Genomic DNA, 18,107 nt, shown 5'->3' with positions numbered 1-18,107 from the left:
TGAGCTCTTGACTGGGTCCGGCTCTGCTTCATCTGCGGGGACACAAATTTCCAGTGAGGATTGGCGTGAAAATGGGATTTTCTCACCTATTTATTGTCATTAATTAATTATCCCGCGAGCGCCGCGGGGACAGAGGCGCTCCCCGAGCCTGGGAATTCGGCTTTTCCCGAATTTCCCGGTTCAACCTCCCCCACAAGGATCTTTGGGAACGGGGAAGCTCGGCTGGGCTGCTCTAGATGGCAGCAGCCTCCTTCCCTTTCCCGAGCCATTCCCGCTCTTCATCCTCCTCCCCACTCCTCCTCCTCCTCCTCCTATTCCATCTCCCTTCCCCCCTCTCCATCCATCCCTGAGTGTCCCCCCCTGGAATTCAGATTTTGTGGGGGTTGGACGGGGCTCGGAGCACCCTGGGATGGGGGAATTGTCGCTGTCCTTGGAACGGGACAAAGTTCCTGTTCCTCCACCCCAGCCCGCAGCTCCCACCCTGCTGAAGGACCCAAAATTCCCCCTAGTTTGACCCAAAATTTCCCTCCAGTTTGACCCAAAATTCCCCCCAGTTTGACCCAAAATTCGCCCTAGTTTGACCCAAAATTCCCCCCCAGTTTGGCCCAAAATTCCCCTCCAGTTTGACCCAAAATTCCCCTCCAGTTTGGCCCAAAATTCCCCTCCAGTTTGACCCAAAATTCCCCTCCAGTTTGGCCCAAAATTCCTCTCCAGTTTGATCCAAAATTCCCCCCCAATTTGACCCAAAATTCCCCCCCAGTTTGACCCAAAATTCGCCCTAGTTTGACCCAAAATTGCCTCCCAATTTGATCCAAAATTCCACCCAGTTTAACCCAAAATTTCCCTCCAATTTCTCCTAAAGTCCCCCCCCAATTTGACCCAAAACCCAGTGAAATCCCAAAAACTCCGTGACATCCTAAAACGCAGTGACACCCCAAAACCCAGAGACACCCCAAAACCCCGGTGACACCCTAAAACCCAGTGACACCCCAAAAGCCCGGTGACACCCCAAAACCCCGGCTGTCCTTGCCCAAGGACTCGCAGCTCCCGCCCTGCCGTGGGATTTTTGAGCGCAAAAACCTCGAGAGCAGCGAAGCAAAAATTCCATTTCCTGCTGCGGCTGCGGGAACGCGGGAGCGGAACGAGCGGCGTCAGCAGCGCCAGGTGAGGTCAGAGATCGGCTCCTCCTCGCCCCGTTCTCCTCCCCACGCCCGATTCCCCCGCGGGAATTCGGGGCCGCTTTTGTCATCCCGGCTCTGCTGACTCCGCTCGGCCTGGGAGATGCTCTGGGGTGATTTCTGTGCAGATGGGAAACGGCTCAGGGCTGAGAAGGAGCGAAGTCTGGGGTTGTTTTTTGAAATTTTTTTTGAGGTGTTTTTTGTTCTTTTTGGGGTTTTTTGTGAGATTTTTTTTTTGTTTGTTTTTTGGGGTTTGTTTCAGGGTGGGTTTTTTGTTTTTCTTTTTTTTTTTTTTTTGGTTGGTTTGGTTTTGGGGATTTTTGGGGATTTTGGGGGATTTTTTGTTTTTTTTTTTTTGGTTCATTGGTTGATTGGGTTTTTTGTGGGGTTCTCTTGGTTTTTTAGTTTGGTTTTTTTTTGTTTTTGGTTTTTGGTTTTTCACTTTTTGACCCAAAATTGGCTTCCTCAGCGCTGCCCACCTCAAGCACCTGGATTTTCCAGAGGTGGATGGGATGGAAATGAGGATGGAGAGAGGAGGAGGAACCACTCCAGGTGGGAATAGCGACGTTCCTGCTCCTCCACCCCAGCCCAGCAGTTCCCACCCGTTTTCTTTCACTTTTTGACCCAAAATTTGCTCGCCAACCCCTTGGCACTGCCCACCTCAGGCAGCAGCTTCAGGCGACACCTGGGTTTTCCAAAGATGGATGGGACAGAGATGAGGATGGGGAGAGGAGGAGGAGAAGGAGGAGGAACCACTCCAGGTGGGAGCAGCGACGTTCCTGCTCCTCCACCCCAGCCCAGCCCAGCCCAGCAGCTCCCACCCGGTTTTTTTCACGTTTTCCCACCAGTTTTTTCCACTTTCTGACCCAAAACTGGCTTCCTCAGCACTGCCCACCCCAGGCAGCAGCTCCGGGTGCCACCTGAGGTGCCACCTGAGGTGCCACCTGGATTTCCCGGGCTGTGGACCTTGGCCCTGCTGCTCCCCAGCACCTGTGGCCGGGTTGCCCGGAGCTTTGCCGGTTATTGCCCCTGCCCGAGCCTCGGGAACAGCTGGGAAACAGCCGGATTTACCGGATGAGGGATCCTTCCTCCTCCTCCCTCCTCCTCCTCCCTCCCGGGGGCTGGAGCTGGGAACAAAAGGAGGAAAATCAGCCGGGATGGGGACAGCCCTGTTTGCTTCCCGAGAGTTGGGAACAGCCTGGAGTTCTGTCCTGAGGGTTTGGCCTTGAGGCCGTTTTGTTTTCCCCCTTTTAAAGGGACATTTCAGCCATGGGATGAACTGGGATTGAGACCCCAGAAATGCCAAAGGCCCAAAGGGGAAAGGAAGAGGGAAAAGTTGAGGAAATGGGGAGGTCCCAGCTCGTCCTGGTGTGAGGAATGGTCACAAATCCCATCTTTGGGAAAAACAAATTCCACCCTTGGGAAAAAACAAATCCCACCTTTGGGAAAAAGAAACAAATTCCATCTTTGGGAAAAATAAACAAATCCCATGTCTGGGAAAAACAAACCCCATTTTTAGGAAAAGCATTGCTTTTCGTTCTCCTCTCTCTGGGTTATTGGTGGGACTCAGTGACCTTAGCGGGCTTTTCCAACCTGAACAATTCCACTTTTCCCACTTTTCCACGATTTTCTGGATGCTCAGCCCTTGCTGGACTCAGATCTGAGGCTCCTCGGAGACGCAAATCTGGGAATTGTTTCAGGAAGGAGCCGAGCAGGCACGGAAAGACCGGGAGAACAAGACACATCACGTTCCCCGGATGATAATGAGGGAATGAAATTAAACCACCTGGGAGACCAAAACTCTCCTTCCTTCCTTCCTCAGGAGCAGCTTCCCCTCCGCGGCAGCAATTCCTGCCTGAGCTGTCGCCCGCGGACGATCCAGAAATGAATCACGCCCAGAACTGGGGAATGCAGCTCAGATAATTCCTAAAGCCGTTGTTCCAACCCAATAAAACCCCGCGTAACAACAAGGGGCGTCCCATAATTTGTGTTAATTCCGGAATTGCTGCTAATTCCGGCCCAATTAGGAGATAAAACACGGCGCTGGAGCCGCTTATTAAATTACAAATCATCCCGGCTAAATCCGAGGATTATTTAACACCGAGGGTTTGGGGGAACTGCGCCGCAATAACGATGTCAGGGGAGCAGGGGCGTTAATCAAAGTAATGAAAACATAAATTAGGGGAGGCTGGGCCAATAAACAGGAAATAAATAGGGTTGGAGGGAGAGAAATACATAAAGCAGCAGCATTAAAGGATAAACCCGCGGTGTTTGGAGCGCTGTAAATTCCCAACTGTTTTCCCCAGGATTGGATTTTCCGGGCTGATTTGAGGCCGTGTCCCGGCGAACCGGGGAGATGATAAATACAGAGATTTCCTGCACCCCCAGCTGCCACCAAACCCTCCTGGGGGACACCCAGAGCTCCCAGGTCCCTCCTGGAATTTCTGCCAGGCCCAGGGACGAGACCCAGACGCTCATTCCCAGGAAATGGAGCCAAAATAGGGGATGGAGTGAAAATACTGGGATTTAACTCGGATTTTACTCCGTTCTGCTTTTGGGGGGCTGAAGGATGGGGAGCGGGGTCAGAGGGATCTGCAAATCCACTATAGGATTTGGGAGCAGGGTCAGGTGGATCTGCAAACCCAGTGTAGGATTTGGGAGCAGGGTCATGTGGATCTGCAAACCCACTATAGGATTTGGGATTTTGGGAAAAGCTTCCTGGAGGAAGAGATCCCTTCCAGGAGGGCGGTGAGGCCAGAACTGCCCCAAAGCCAGCGGAGCTCGGCAGGGCCCCGCCGTTAATTAATGATTGTCCAAGCGGAGCCCAACGAGCGGGGTTAAAGGAGCGATAAGAGGTTGATAAGGCAGAGCTGGTGGGGCAGCAGCGGCCCCAGCTCGGAGGGACAGATTTGGGGACCCCAGTGTGACCCCCAGAACCTCTCGGGTGCCTGGGCAGGAGGGGCAGCAGGGGAGGCTCAAGGATCTTCCCCAAATTCCTCGAATCCAGCTGAGGATTCCCATCCCTGCTCTAGCTGGGGTAGGGGCCGATTTAAAGGCAGATTTGGATTTTAAGAATCGGGATTTATTTCAGAAGCAAAGGCTCCTTTTGGCAGAAACCCCTTTCCTTTTTTGCCAAAAGCCCCAGTAAAAGCTCTCCCAGGACTGCTGGGCCCCACCCCAGCTTTGCTGCAGCTGGGGGCTGGGGGCTGGGGCCACCCCCAGTATGAACCATTCCCAGTATGAACCATTCCCAGTACAAACCATTCCCAGTACAAACCATTCCTAGTATGAACCATTTCCCAGTGCAAACCATTCCCAGTAGAAACCATTCCCAGTATGAACCATTCCCAGTACGAATCATTCCCAGTACAAACCATTCCCAGTATGAACCATTTCCCAGTGCAAACCATTCCCAGTACAATCCATTCCCAGTACGAACCATTCCCAGTACAAACCATTCCCAGTACAATCCATTCCCAGTATGAACCATTCCCAGTATGAACCATTCCCAGTATAAACCATTCCCAGTATGAACCATTCCCAGTATGAACCATTCCCAGTACAAACCATTCCCAGTACAAAGCCCCTCCCTCTTCCAGCCCCTCTGGGTCCCCCCACCAGGCAGGGCAGGGGACCCCCCTGCAACCCCCCCAAACCCCAGGTTTGAGGTGCTCAGGGACTCCTGGAGACCCCCAAAACCCAATCCCGGGGGTCCCGGGGGTCTCAGGGGGTGCCGGGGCTCGGGGCTGTGCCTCCCCCATGGCCGAGGGCGTCTCCCGGGGCTCCCGGGGCTCGGGGCTGTGCCTCCCCCATGGCCGAGGGCGGCTCCCGGGGGTCCCTCCCGCCGCGGGGTCCCGGTGCGGGGCCGTGGGAGCCGGGGAGGGGCGGCGGGCGGAGCTGCCGTGCCCGGGGCGGGCCCGGCGCGGCAGCGGCGGCGGCGGCGGCGGCGGAGCCGCTCCCGAGCCCGGCCCCGTCCCGAGGAGCCGCGGAGCAGCCCCGGGGCCGCGATGGCCTCGCCCCCCGCGCCGCATGAAGGTGCGCGGGGCCGGGCCGGGGGCAGCGGCCGGGGGGGCGCGGAGGGGCGCGGGGCCGCGGCGAGCGGGGCTGGAGCCCCCCGGGGGTCCCGGAGCGGACGGAGCGCGGCTCTCGGGGCTGCTCAGGAGGATGCACTTGTTCCGGAGCTCCAGCTACGACGTGCGGCTGGAGGGGGCCGGGGGGAGCCTGCCCCGCATCAAGGGGATCCGCTGGGTGAGTGGGGAGTGGGGGGAGCGAGTCCCCAAATCCCCTGTGGGAATGGGGAGAGCGTGTCCCCAAATCCGCTGGGGGAATGGGGAGAGCGAGTCCCAAAATCTGCTAGGGGAGTGGGGAATGGGGGGAGCGTGTCCCTAAATCCGCTGGGTCAGTGGGGCCGGGGTCTCCCCAGCCCCGGGAATTTGGGAATGAGAGGAGGGGGGGAGTCCAGGAGGGCAGGGAGCCAGGTGAGGGTGGAAGGAGCCAGGTGAGAGCACGGGGAGTGAATCCAGGCGTGCGGGTGAGGGTACGAGGAGCCAGGTGAGGGAGGGAGGAAGGAACCAGGTGGTGGTACAGGGTGTGAATCCAGGCGTGCGGGGAGCCAGGTGAGGGCACGGGGGGCAGGTGAGGCTGCAGGTGAGCTGCGCAGGCTGGGACGGGCGGAGCGGAGCGGAACGGGCGGCCAGGCGTGAAGCGAGCCCGGTGCCAGGTGCCCGGCGGCGCATCCCAGCAGGAAGGACATTCCGGGGCCCCGGGGACATCCGGGGGTCCCCGGGCGGGGGTCTCCATTCCGTGAGACATTCCGGGGGACATTCGGGGACATTCCAGGGGGGACATTCGGGGGACATTCCCGGGACCGTAGCGGGGACATTCCGGGGACATCGGGGACATTCCGGGGGTCATTCCCGGTGAGACATTCCGGGGGACATTCCGGGGACATTCCCGGGGGACATTCCCGGGGTCACCTGTGGGACATTCCCGGGGGACATTCCGGGGGTCATTCCGGGGGACATTCCGGGGGGGACATTCCCGAGGACACGCAGCGTTCCCCCGCTCCCCCGCCCGTTCCCCAGCAGGGATTTGTCCCCTGGCATCGCGACCTCCCCGCCCGGTCCGCGCTGGCCCCGGGAGCTGGGGGCAGTCCCGGGGGTCCTGGGCCCTCTCGGGCCCCTTGTCCCCTCTCGGCCCCTCCTTGTCCCCTCCAGGCGGGGAGGTGACCCTGGAGCCCTGGCAGAGCTTCCGGAGCTTTGCGTCCTTCCCCTTCCTACACTGCTCGGCCTGGGACACTCTTCAAGAAAAAAAATGGAATTATTTTAGGGGGACAACTCCCCTTTGGGCATTTCCATGCAGCACTGGGAGGGGCTCCCTCCCAGATAAGTTTTCCTCGCTTTTGCCCTTTCTTCCCGATTTATTTTTCTCTCCAAAACTTTTCAGAACAGACTTTGGGGAGGGCTTTGGAGGGGCACTAAGGCTGAGAAGTTGGGTGAGCAGCAGGCCTGGAGCATTCCTGGGCTGAACTGGGATAAATCCCACCAGCCCTGGCAGCGGTGGCACCTGTGGCACAGCGGGAGTGTCCCCTCTGTGGGGGACACCCGGGGATCGAGGGCACTGGAGCCGATCCCAGCAGGGAAAGGGGGATTTTGTCCCAGCACAGCCATTCCTGGGGCAGGTGAGTGGCAGGGAAGCGCCTCAGGAGCCACACAGGTCCCTTGTCCCTGTCACTGGAAACTCCTGGAAACTCCTCCTGGCTCCATCTTCATCTGATCCCAGAAAATCCCTCCCGGCTCCAAAGGACAGCAGTGTCCCCAAGCGGCTCCGTCCTTCCCAGGGGACAAGTGCCACTGTGCCAGCCCCTGCTGCATCCCTGGCGAGGACAGCAGAGCTGGAGTTTGTCCCCGAGCCCATCCTGGGGTGCCCAACTCCACCCCAGGGGTGCCCAGCCCACCCCTGTGATGCCCAACCCCATCCTGGGGGGTGCCCAGCCCCGTCCCGAGGGATGCTGAGCCCATCCCGGGGTGCCCAGCCCCATCCCAGGGGTGCCCAGCCCCGTCCCGAGAGATGCCCAGCCCCATCCCAGGGGATGCTGAGCCCATCCCGAGGGTGCCCAGCCCCGCGAGCCCCCCCAGGGATGCTGAGCCCATCCCGGGGTGCCCAGCCCCGTCCCGAGGGATGCCCAGCCCCATCCCAGGGGATGCTGAGCCCATCCCGGGGTGCCCAGCCCCGTCCCGAGGGATGCCCAGCCCCATCCCAGGGGATGCTGAGCCCATCCCGGGGTGCCCAGCCCCATCCCGAGGGATGCCCAGCCCCATCCCAGGGGATGCAGTGCCCAGCCCCGGCCTGCGGAGGCTGCGGATGGGCGAGGACTTTCTCCGGAGCCCTGAGGCCCGAAATAGCCGCGCTTGTTTTCCTCGGGATCCCAAACAAAAGCGGCCGCGAGCGCGGAACGGCCGCTGGCGGCCTTGGCCGGGCGCCCGGCGCTGCCGGAATCCTGGAGAAAGGCAGGATCCCGGCGCGTCCCGTGGGCAGGAAGATGGAAAAGGCAACTCCTTAGGAAGCTGCTTGGAGCCGCGCCGTCACCAGGAGGGGGCTGGGGGCGTCCTGCAGCTCCTGACCAGGGCTGGATGCTCCAGGGACGGGGTTTGGGGACAGCAAGGGGGTTTGGGTGATTCCAGAGCTGTCCTGGCAGCGAGGAATCCCGGGAAGGAGGAATGTGATCCTTGAGCGGGGTTTTTGTGTCTCTTTCGGTGTCCTTGGAGCGCGGCCTGGCTCTGTGCCCCAAGGACAGAGGGGGACAGCAGAGGGGGCTCGCTGCAGCGGGACAGCTGAGGCGCTTTGGGGACTGGGCAGAGGGACACCAGGGTGTCACCTGGACCCACGGGGTGACACGAACCTGCTGCACCCAGGAGGTGACAGGGACCTCCTGCTCCCAGGGGTGACCACGACATCCTGCACCCACAGAGGGGACAGGGACCTCTGGCTCCCACAGGTGACACAGATCTGCTCCCACGGGTGACACAAATCTCCTGCTCCCAGGGGTGACAGGGACCTCTGGCTCCCACGGGTGACACCCCCGTGTCCCCAAGCAGCGCCGTGTCCCCGGCTCCTCCCGGCTCCCGTTTGCAAACATTTGCTCGGCGCAGTTCCCGCTCCCCGCGGCCGTCACGGGGCTCGGCAGAGTTTGCAGAGCGCCTGAGTCACCGTGGCCCTGCCTTGGGGACGCTGTGGCCGGCTCAGGAGCGGGGTCCCAGCCTGGGTGACACCGTGGCCAGGTGGCACACGTCCCTGCAGCGCTCCCAAAGCCGCTTGTGGCTCCTCCAATTCCTCCCGAACCGTTGAGAAGTGCTGGGAACAGGTGGAGGCTCGGCCTCGAGGATCCTGCACTAATTAAATCCTGCACTAATTAACTCCTGCCCTCCTCCATTGGAAATCCATCCGGACCGTCCCCCTGCCCTTAGATTGCCCCAGCCTCCCCACGCAGACCCCGGGGGGATCCCTGCAGACGCCGCTTTTTGGGAGCCCTCCCGGGCTCTGCGGGACCCCCACAGCCGGGAAGGGGACCCCAAACCCCCCCGGTGCGGGTGGGTGTCCCTCGGAGGGCGCCCCGTGCCGGGTGAGCGCTCCCGGTGCCGGGAACTGGTCTGACGGGTGCGGGCCCGGCTTGTTTATCCAGGGCCGTGGCCAGGAGGGGCCCGGGAGCCTCGGGCCCCGCGGCAGCGCCGCCGCCGCAGCTCGGCCGCCTTTGCCCCGCGGGACGGGGGCTCGGCCCTCCGCGCGTTTGGTTTTACCCGCAGCGGCCCCGAGGGCGAGAGCTGGGAGAAAAATGAGCTGGAGAGGGGGACTGGAGTCAGGAAATGGGTCCTGGATTCGGGAAACTGGTGCTGGGGTCAAGAACTGAGTGCTGGGGTCAAGAACTGAGTGCTGGGTTCAGGATCTGGGTGCTGGGTTCAGGATCTGGGTGCTGGATTTGGGTTCTGGATTCAGGATTTGAGTTGTGGGCTCAGGATTTGGGTTCTGGGCTCAGGATTTGGGTTCTGGGTTCAGGATTTGGGTGCTGGGTTCAGGATTTGGGTGCTGGGTTCAGGATCTGGGTGCTGGATTCAGGATTTGGGTGCTGTCCCTCACCTGGTGAAGAGCTGGGGGTGCCAGGACCCCCCCCCCCAGCTGTGTGGGGTGATGGGGACACAGCAGAGCCCCACAGCCCCCCCAACCCCCTCCCCTTTGGTTTTCCAGACCCCGCTCCTGGACTCGGAATCCAGCCTGGACTATGGCCACAGCATCACCCAGGTGGGGGGGCCGGGGAAGCCCCCAGGGAGGCGAATTTGGGGAGGCTGGGGGCGGGGGGGAGGGCCGGAGCACCCCCACACCCCGAAGCCATCAGGATGCTCCTTGGGCTCGGCCATTCCTGGGGTGGGCGGTGGCGACCCCAGGGCACTGAGGGGACAGGTGACAGCCCAGCCCCCCCCACGAGGTCCTTTGTCCCCCTGCCACCCTCAGGCGTCCTCGGAGAAGATCTGGAGGGCGGGCAAGCTCCTCTTCGCCCACCTGAGCAGCTCCCGGCCCGGCCTCATCCGCGACCACAAGCACCACCTGCGGCACCACCGGTGGGCTGGGGGGACCCTGGGGGGCTCCGGGGGGGCTGTCCCGGGGGGGTTCTCACCCCCTGTGCCCCCCCAGGCAGTGCTGCTCGGGGAAGGACTTGGTGGATTGGCTGCTGAGCGCCGGCGCGGCCGTCCAGACGCGCGGCCAGGCCGTGGGCATCGGGCAGGTGCTGCTGGACAGCGGGGTCCTGACACACGGTGAGGGCTCTGGGGGGGCTCTGGGGGGCTCGGGGGGGCGCAGAGCAGAGCTGACGGCCGCTGTCCCCCGCAGTGAGGCAGGAGTGGCACTTCCAGGACAAGGACACGCAGTTTTACCGCTTTGCCGAGCTGGAGCTGAGCCCCGAGCCCGGCGCGGGGCCGCGGGACCCCGAGGAGCTGCTGGAGGCTTTGGGGTTCCTGGCCCAGCTGGGCCCCGACGCGCTGCTCTCCATGGCCCTGCGCAAGCCGTGAGTGCCCCCAGGGGCTCCTTTGCACCTTCGGGACTCTTTTGGACCCTGCTCGGGGGGTCTGGAGCAGCCACGGGGCTGCTGAGGGTGGGGGGACCCAACAGTGTCACCCAAAGAGGGGAGGGGGCTGGGGAGGGGGGCACAGGGAGCCGCTGACCCCCCGGCCCCCCCAGGCCTGCCCAGCGCACGCAGGACGAGCTGGAGCTGATCTTTGAGGAGCTGCTCCACATCAAAGCTGTGGCTCATCTCTCCAACTCGGTGAGCGCCGCCGTGTCCCCAAACCCTGCGGGGTCGGGGCGTCCCCCGGGCCTCAAATCCTCCTGAACCCCATCAGCTCCTGTCCTGGCTCCTCAAATCCTTCTGCACCCCTTCCCTTCCTATCTAAGCATCCTCTCTGATCATCTCTGTGCCTCCCTCGGCCCTTCCCCGCCATTCCCCATCCCCGTGTCCCCTGCTGGCCCGGCCGGGGGTGGCAGCGCCGTCCCCTGTGCAGGTGAAGCGGGAGCTGGCGGCCGTGCTGATGTTCGAGGGGCACCAGCGCGCGGGCACCGTCCGTGAGTCACCCTGAGCCCCCCCTGAGCCGCCCTGGGGTGTCCCCAGCCCGGGGACACCGGAGCCGTTCCCAAAATTGGGAATTTCCCCCCTTTTCCCGGGCGCTGTCCCAGTGTTCAGCCAAGGTGACAAAGGCACCTCCTGGTACATCATCTGGAAGGGCTCGGTCAACGTGGTCACCCATGGCAAGGTGGGTTTGTCCCCGTGCTGGAGGGACACCCTGGGGACACCCCAGGGACCTCCCAATGTCACCATCCCTGACCTCCCCAGGGCTTGGTGGCCACCCTGCACGAGGGGGACGATTTCGGGCAGCTGGCGCTGGTGAACGACGCCCCGCGGGCGGCCACCATCCTCCTGCGCGAGGACAATTGTCACTTCCTGCGCGTGGACAAGCAGGACTTCAACCGCATCCTCAAGGTGGGCCCGGGGGGGATTTTGGGGTGAATTTTGGGGAATCCCGGCCGGGCTGACCACAGGATTGTCCCCCAGGACGTGGAGGCCAACACGGTGCGGCTGAAGGAGCACGGCAAGGTGGTGCTGGTGCTGCAGAAGGACCTGCAGGGGGGCAGCGGGCAGGCGGCCTCGGGGCGGAGCAGCAGGTGACACTCCTGTCCTTGTCCCCCTTTGGCAGGTGACACCTCTGTCCCCTGAGCCACCCCTCTGCCTTTTCCAGCCTCCCTCGGGGCAGTTTTTGGGAGGAACAAGGGGACGAGGAGCAGGGACACCGGCCCATGCTGTCGCCAGCCCATGGTGGCCCTGCCCACGGCCCTGGTGTCACCTCCACCCCTCCTGTCCCCAGCAGGTACCTGGTGATGGCCGGGACACCCGAGAAGATCCTGGAGCACCTGCTGGAGTTCATGCGGCTCGATGCCACCCTCTACGACCCCGTGGGTACGTGGGGGTGTCCCCGCTGTGTCCCCACTGTGGGGGTGTCCCCGTGTGCTGGGGACTGCCCCAGAGCCCCCCAGACACGGCTCTGGGGACAGGCGGGGGGAGCAGCACCGAGGGGGCTCCTCACTCCCGGCGTCCAACCCCAAATCCCGCTCGTGCTACCCTGGGCTCGCTAAAAACCCCAAAAGCCGAGGCGGGGAGAGGGCGGCTGCTCCGGGAGCGGCTCCTCCGCGCCTCTCGGTCTCCCTCTGCCTTCGGAGAGGGGAAACCCGGGCGAGCCGGGAGCCAGGAGGTGTCCCCAGCGGGTCACCAGTCCCGGGAGGTGTCCCCAGCGGGTCACCAATCCCAGCCGGGGACACCGGCGCTGCCTTGGAGCCGATCCCAGGGATCTGTGATCCCATCCCAGCGATCCAGCCCCTCCTGCAGGGTTTAGGAACAAAATCTGCCCTGCCACCAGCGAGGTCCCCGTGGTGGGGACGCCCCAGGCCACCCCGGCAGGGCACGGGGGATCCTTGGCCAGGTCCCCGTGTCCCCGCGGCGCTGGGGGCAGCAGTGACAGTGCCCTGTCCCTCGCAGACACGCTGCTGGGGGATTTCCTGCTCACCTACACCGTGTTCATGCCGACCTCGCAGCTCTGCAGGGCCCTGCTGCACCAGTATCCTTCTGTGCGGGAACTGGGGGGACTGGGCTCTGCCTCTCGCTGGGGGCACGCTCAACTCTGTCCCTGTCACCTCAGGGGGAGCCCCAAATCCCCTTTCAGCCCCCTTGGGCTCATCCCCATCTCCCAGGGTGGCATTCCCGGGGCTCCCTGCCCCTCTCCCCGTCTGACTGGTGCCCTTGACTGGTCCCAGTTTCCGTGGAGCCGCTGGAGGGCTCGGAGCAGGACAAGGCCTCCTACTCCCTGCGGAAACGGCGCAAAATCCTGCGGCTCGTCAGCCAGTGGGTGCTGCTCTACGGGCGGCTGCTGCAGGGCGACCGCAGCACCACGGCGCTGCTGCAGGTACGGCCGGGGTGGCACGGCCAGGGTGGCACGGTGACACCGCGGGGACTGCACCGTGCTCACCCCGGGCCCCCTGTCCCCGCAGAACCTGGCGGACCTGGCGAGCCGGGACCCACAGCTGGGCGGGCTGTGCCAGGAGCAGGGCCAGGAGCGGCGGCGACCCCGAGCGTGAGTCCCCTCGGTGTCCCCACTGTCCCCCGATGCCACCGCGGGTGCCCAGGGGCTGCGCTCCCCTGGGGAGGGGATTTTGGGGCAGCTCTGGTGCCACCTTGTCCCCGGTGTGGGGGTTCCTGACTGTGGAGAGGGTGGCACACGCAGCCGGATGGGGTGGGGGGCTCGGAGGTGGCCAAGGGGTGGCCCAGAGGTGGCCGCAGTCCCTGATGGGGCCGGAGCCCTGGGGGTGGCCGCAGTCGCTGGGGGTGGCCGGTCCCGGGGGTGGCCGGTCCCGGTTCTGTTCCCACCAGGAATGGCAGCTCCATCCTCCTCTTTTCCCCTCCCGCAGGCTGGAGAACGGTGACGGCAGCGCGTTCCCCCAGCCCAAGGTAGGGACCCCCTGAGGGGTGACAGGGCAGGATCTGGGTCCCCTCTGCCCTTTGGGGACACACCACAGGAGGGGTGGTGGCTGCGGCCGCGTCCTCCCGTCTGTCCCACCTTCCCCAGGCGCGGAGCTCGGCAATGTGGCTCGGGAGCCCCGAGGAGGCGATGCTGGACAGCAGCTGCGCGCTGCGAGCGCAGGACAAAGGTACTGCCCCCTCAGCAGGGCCCATCCCCCTTGGCGTGGGGACACTGAGGTCCCTTTTGTCCCTTTGAGGTCCCTTTTGTCCCCCCCACCCCCAGTGCCCTACGAGATCTTCAGGGCCGACCACTCGTGCGTGGTGTCGGTGCTGCCCGTGAACGCCGCCGTGCGGGACGTGCTGCGGGCGCTGGCGCCACGGCTGCGCCGGGACCGGGAGCACGTCCTGGTCAAGGTGAACTCGGCCGGAGGTGAGGGGACTCCCCCGGGGTGGCCCTGTCCCCGTGCCCGGCCGGGATCTGTCGCCTCCTCCGTGCCAGCGCGCCCTTCCCTCCGCGCAGAGCGGGCGGTGCTGCCGCAGGACGCCGTGGGGGTGTTCACAGCGCTGGGCCTCAACGAGCGGCTCTTTGTGGTCAGCAGGGACGAGCTGGGCAGCCTGGTGAGTGTGGGGGGGCTCTGGGGTGGGCAGCACCGGGCGGACCCCCCCCCAGGATGGGTTGGGGGCTGTGGGGCCTCAGTTTGGGGTACCCGTCCCTGCTGAGGGCAGGAGGGGTCAGGGGTCCTGTCCCGTGCCCAGACTCCCCACCCTGAGCAGCTGGGCCCCCACGCTGGCTCCTCGGACACCCTGGACCTGATCAGCTCCAAGGACCTGGCCAGCCACCTCACCGACTACGACTGGAACCTCTTCAAGAGCATCCACCAGGTGGGGCCTGTGCTGGGAACGGCTGTGAGGGGGTCAGGACACCCCTCACCTGCTGAGAGGGGTTCAGGATACCCCTCACCTGCTGGGGAAGGGGTTTGGGACACCCCTCACCTGCTGGGGGGGGTTCAGGACGCCCCTGACCTGCTTCTCTCCCAGGTGGAGATGATTCACTACATCGTGGGACCGCACAAGTTCCACGAGGTGGCCACGGCCAACCTGGCGCGGGTGCTGCGGCGCTTCAACGAGCTGCAGTTCTGGGTGGCCACGGAGCTGTGCCTGTGCCCCGAGCTCGGGCGGCGCGCAGCAGCTCCTGCGCAAGTTCATCAAACTGGCGGCACAGTGAGTCCCTGTCCCTGTCACTGTCACTGTCACTGTCCCCGTCCCCATGGCTGACCCGTCCCCGTCCCCGCCTGCAGCCTCAAGGAGCAGAAGAACCTGAATTCCTTCTTCGCGGTGATGTTTGGTGTGAGCAACACGGCCGTGACTCGCCTGGCCAAGACCTGGGAGGTGACAGAGGGGGGACAGCAGGGGGGACAGTGAGGGGGACAGGGGGGGGCCTGCAGGGAGGGACAACACCTGGGGAGGGAAAGCCAGGGGTCTCTGGGTGGGACAGGGGGGTCCCTGAGTGGGACAGCTGGGGGTCTCTGGGGTGGGACAGGGGGGTGCCAGCCCCGTGATCCCATCCCTGCACAGAGGCTGCCCCACAAGATCCGGAAGCTGCACTCAGCCCTGGAGAGGATGCTGGTGAGTGCAGCCCCCCTACCCCATGTCCCCTTTCCTGCCCCATGTCCCCCTTCCTGCCCCATGTCCCCCTTCCCTGTGTCCCCTTTCCACCCCGTGTCCCCCTTCCCAGTGGGATTTGCCCCTGGAGCAATGGGGAGGGGATGCCACTGTCCCCCCCTGTCCCCCGCACCCCCCGTGTCCCCTCCTGTCCCCAGGACCCCTCGTGGAACCACCGTGTCTATCGCCTGGCCGTGGCCAAGCTGAGCCCCCCCATCATCCCCTTCGTGCCCCTGCTGCTCAAAGGTCGGTGTCTGGTTTTGGGGACCCCCTGGGTGTGCCCAGCACTCCCCAGGGACCCTGCTCTGACCCCCAAACCCCCCCAGACATGACCTTCATCCACGAGGGCAATCGCACCCTGGCCGAGAACCTCATCAACTTCGAGAAGATGGTGAGAGCGGGGTGGTGACCCCTCCAAGGGCCCTGGCAGGCAGAGCTCTGGCACTGCTGCAGCCAGGCCCAGTCACAGCCATGGCGGGGACAGAGATTTTGGGGATCCAGGTGGGGCCAGGTGGCAGCAGTGACCTCTGTGCCTCACCCACAGCACATGATGGCCAAGACCGTGCGAGTCCTGCAGCGCTGCCGGGGCCACGCGCACGGTGAGAGCTCCAGGGAGCTGGGGAGGGGGCTGGGAGCAGCCCCTAAACAGGGCTGGGGCCCTGGGGATGGGGATGAGCCCCTGGGGACACAACTGAGCCCTTGGGGACACAACTGAGCCCTTGGGGACAGGGCTGAGCCCTTGGGGACACAACTGAGCCCTTGAGGATAAAACTGAGCCCCTCTCTCTGTCCCCCAGCGCCGCTGTCCCCGCTGCGGAGCCGCTCCCCGCACCGGCCTGAGGACACCAAGGCCGTCAGGATCTCCACGTGTACGTCTGGAGCTCCTCAGTGTGACCCCAACCCTGCCCCGGGGGACCCCCAACCCTCTGCGGGGGTCCCCGAGCTGGGGGAGAGGGGATGGAGATGGAGGGAGTGAGGATGGGATCCATGGAGGGATCCATGGAGGGATCTGTGGAAGCATCCATGGAAGGATCCAGGCAGGGATCCAGGGAGGGATCCATGGAGAGGTTGATGGAGAGATCTATGGGGGGATCCATGCAGGGATCCATGGAGGGGTCCATGGAAGGATCCATGGAGGGATCCATGAGCCGGTCCAGGACAGTTTGGGGAGGTTTGGGGGTGACACAGGGGGTCCATGGGGTGATCCTGCAGGGCTGGACAGGCTCAGCAGGCTGTGCCAGGGGATGGAGGGGACCCCAGCCTTGATCTCATCCTTTCCCGCAGGCTCGGAGCAGTCCCTGAGCGTGAGGAACCCCGTGTCCACCTGGGCATACCTGCAGCACCTGAGGGCCATCGACAGCCAGAAGGAGCTGCTGAGGCTCTCCCGGGAGCTGGAGCCCTGAGGGGAGCGGGGCTGGAGCGGGGATGGGGGCCCAGAATGGGGATGAGAGTCTGGAGCAAAGATGGGGGCCCAGAATGGGGATGGAGGCCTGGAGCAGGGATGGGGGTCCAGACCAAGGATGGGGGTCCAGAATGGGGATGGGGGCCCATAATGGAGATGGGGGGTCCAGAGCAAAGATAGGGGTCCGGAATGGAGATGGGGGCCCGTAACTGGGATGGAAGCCAGGAGTGAGGGTGGGGGTCCAGAACAGTGATGGGGGCCCAGAGCAGGGATGGGGGTCCAGAGCAAGGAAGGGGGACCAGAATAAGGATGGAAGCCCAGAACAGGAATGAAGGTCCAGACCGAGGATGGGGCCCCAGAATGGGGCCCAGAGCAGGGATGGGGTCACAGAGCGAGGATGGGGGCCCAGAATGGGGATGGGGGTCCAGAGCAGGGATGGGGTCACAGAGTGAGGATGGGGGCCCAGAATGGGGATGGGGGTCTGGAGCAGGGATGGGGCCCCGGCTGCCGGCGGCGGGGCAGCCCCTGGCTCTGCTCCCGGTGGCCCCGGGCTGTGCTGGAGCCCCCAGAGCTCAGCCCTGGACTCAGATGTGGCCCCGCTGAGCTCCGGGCAGGCGAGGCAGAGCAATAGAGGTATTTTTGTACTCATGGCTGCGCTCCCCATTCTTCCCCGAGCCCGGGGTCACCCCCTGCACCCGCACCCCCAGTGTGACCTTGGGGACGGCCCCGGAGCTGCCCCAGGGGAGGTGACACAGCACTGGCACCAGGAGGGGACAGGTCAGGAAATGACTGAGGGCTGAGGGAGAAGCCAAACCCGGCCCTTGTTGCACCAAACGCCGCCCCTGTGCCAGCTGGCACTGCCCGGGGCACAGCAGGGGCCGCTCCCTGCTCCAGGATGGATCCCAGGATCCCCCCAGGATCCTCGGGAGCTGTTTGGGGTCGGGTCTCACCTGCCCAGGTGGGGGGCACAGGGTGTGAGCCTCTCACCCTGTCCCGGGGCTGTGGCTGCACCCAGAGCATCGGGGTCGTGTCCCAGGTGAGCCCAGGGCTGCCCCCCGGAGCCCCCAAATGCTGCCCCTGTCTGGAACTGCCCCAGGCCAGGCCAGAGGGCTCTGCACCACCAGGACCAGCCGGGCTTGGCCACCCCTGGGCCGGCGAGGGAGTGGAGAAGTGTCTGGAGCAAATCCTGCGGGCTTTGGGATGAGGTTTCCCAGAAAAACGCAGCAGGGAGTGAGAAAGAGGAGGCAGAGCCTGGTGGTGCAGGTGGGGACCCTCCCAGCGCTGCTGGGGCTCCGTTATCTCCCTGGAAATTCCCTGCTCAGCTCCAGGCTGGGAACTTTTCCCATTGGGGTTGGCTGGGCAGGGAAGGGGCTGTGACCCCCCCAGGCCTGGCCTGAGCCCCCCAGGGCCGGGGAGGGTCCCTGGGGCAGCTCTGGGCTCACCCCGGCAGTGGGAGCAGGCTGGGATGACTCCAAACCTCCCCCCGGGGCTGTGCTGGAGTTCTGGGCTTTCCTGGAGGCTCCAACGAGGCCGATCCGTGCCGGAGGGGGAGTCACAACCTCCAGAGCTGAGCTAGGGGAGCACATTACCCCCAATTAACGCTGCTCCCCAGTTAACCAGTGCCCCAAAGCGCGACCCCCAGTCAGGACCCGGTTGTGCCAGCGGTTCTGGGGGGGGTGGGCAAAGCCCCCCTGGGACCCTCCCCGCGCAGCCTCGGCCGCCCCCGGGGGTTGCGGAGCAAGCCCGGGATTCTGGATTTACCGGCCCTCCTCCCTCTGCGGGCAGCCTGTAATTAGCCGCGCGCTTAATGAGTT

The 18,107-nt window shown here is 64.1% G+C and overlaps 2 protein-coding genes across 2 annotated transcripts in view; one reads left to right on the top strand and one right to left on the bottom strand.

Annotated features, from left to right (window-relative positions):
* The window catches only part of ATF1 (activating transcription factor 1), a 450,302-nt gene that overhangs the window by 304,285 nt on the left and 127,910 nt on the right, over positions 1-18,107 (bottom strand). The window lies entirely within an intron of this gene.
* Positions 5,273-16,340, top strand: RAPGEF3 (Rap guanine nucleotide exchange factor 3). Its single transcript, XM_030967174.1, is given in 29 exon segments — positions 5,273-5,426; positions 9,420-9,473; positions 9,684-9,790; positions 9,864-9,985; positions 10,059-10,233; positions 10,407-10,491; positions 10,727-10,787; positions 10,899-10,975; positions 11,056-11,202; positions 11,275-11,384; positions 11,585-11,676; positions 12,253-12,331; positions 12,528-12,533; positions 12,535-12,676; positions 12,762-12,844; positions 13,179-13,218; positions 13,337-13,418; positions 13,514-13,660; positions 13,751-13,848; positions 13,987-14,112; positions 14,269-14,415; positions 14,417-14,451; positions 14,529-14,619; positions 14,806-14,856; positions 15,051-15,138; positions 15,219-15,283; positions 15,437-15,491; positions 15,689-15,760; positions 16,176-16,340. Coding segments are annotated over 29 exon segments (2,640 nt in total). The 5' UTR covers positions 5,273-5,342; the 3' UTR covers positions 16,295-16,340.

Source organism: Camarhynchus parvulus, chromosome 29, assembly GCF_901933205.1.
Source record: "Camarhynchus parvulus chromosome 29, STF_HiC, whole genome shotgun sequence".
NCBI classification, from domain to species: domain Eukaryota; kingdom Metazoa; phylum Chordata; class Aves; order Passeriformes; family Thraupidae; genus Camarhynchus; species Camarhynchus parvulus.
Note: the sequence above shows the minus strand (reverse complement) of the source record. Positions and strands in the feature narration are given on the sequence as shown.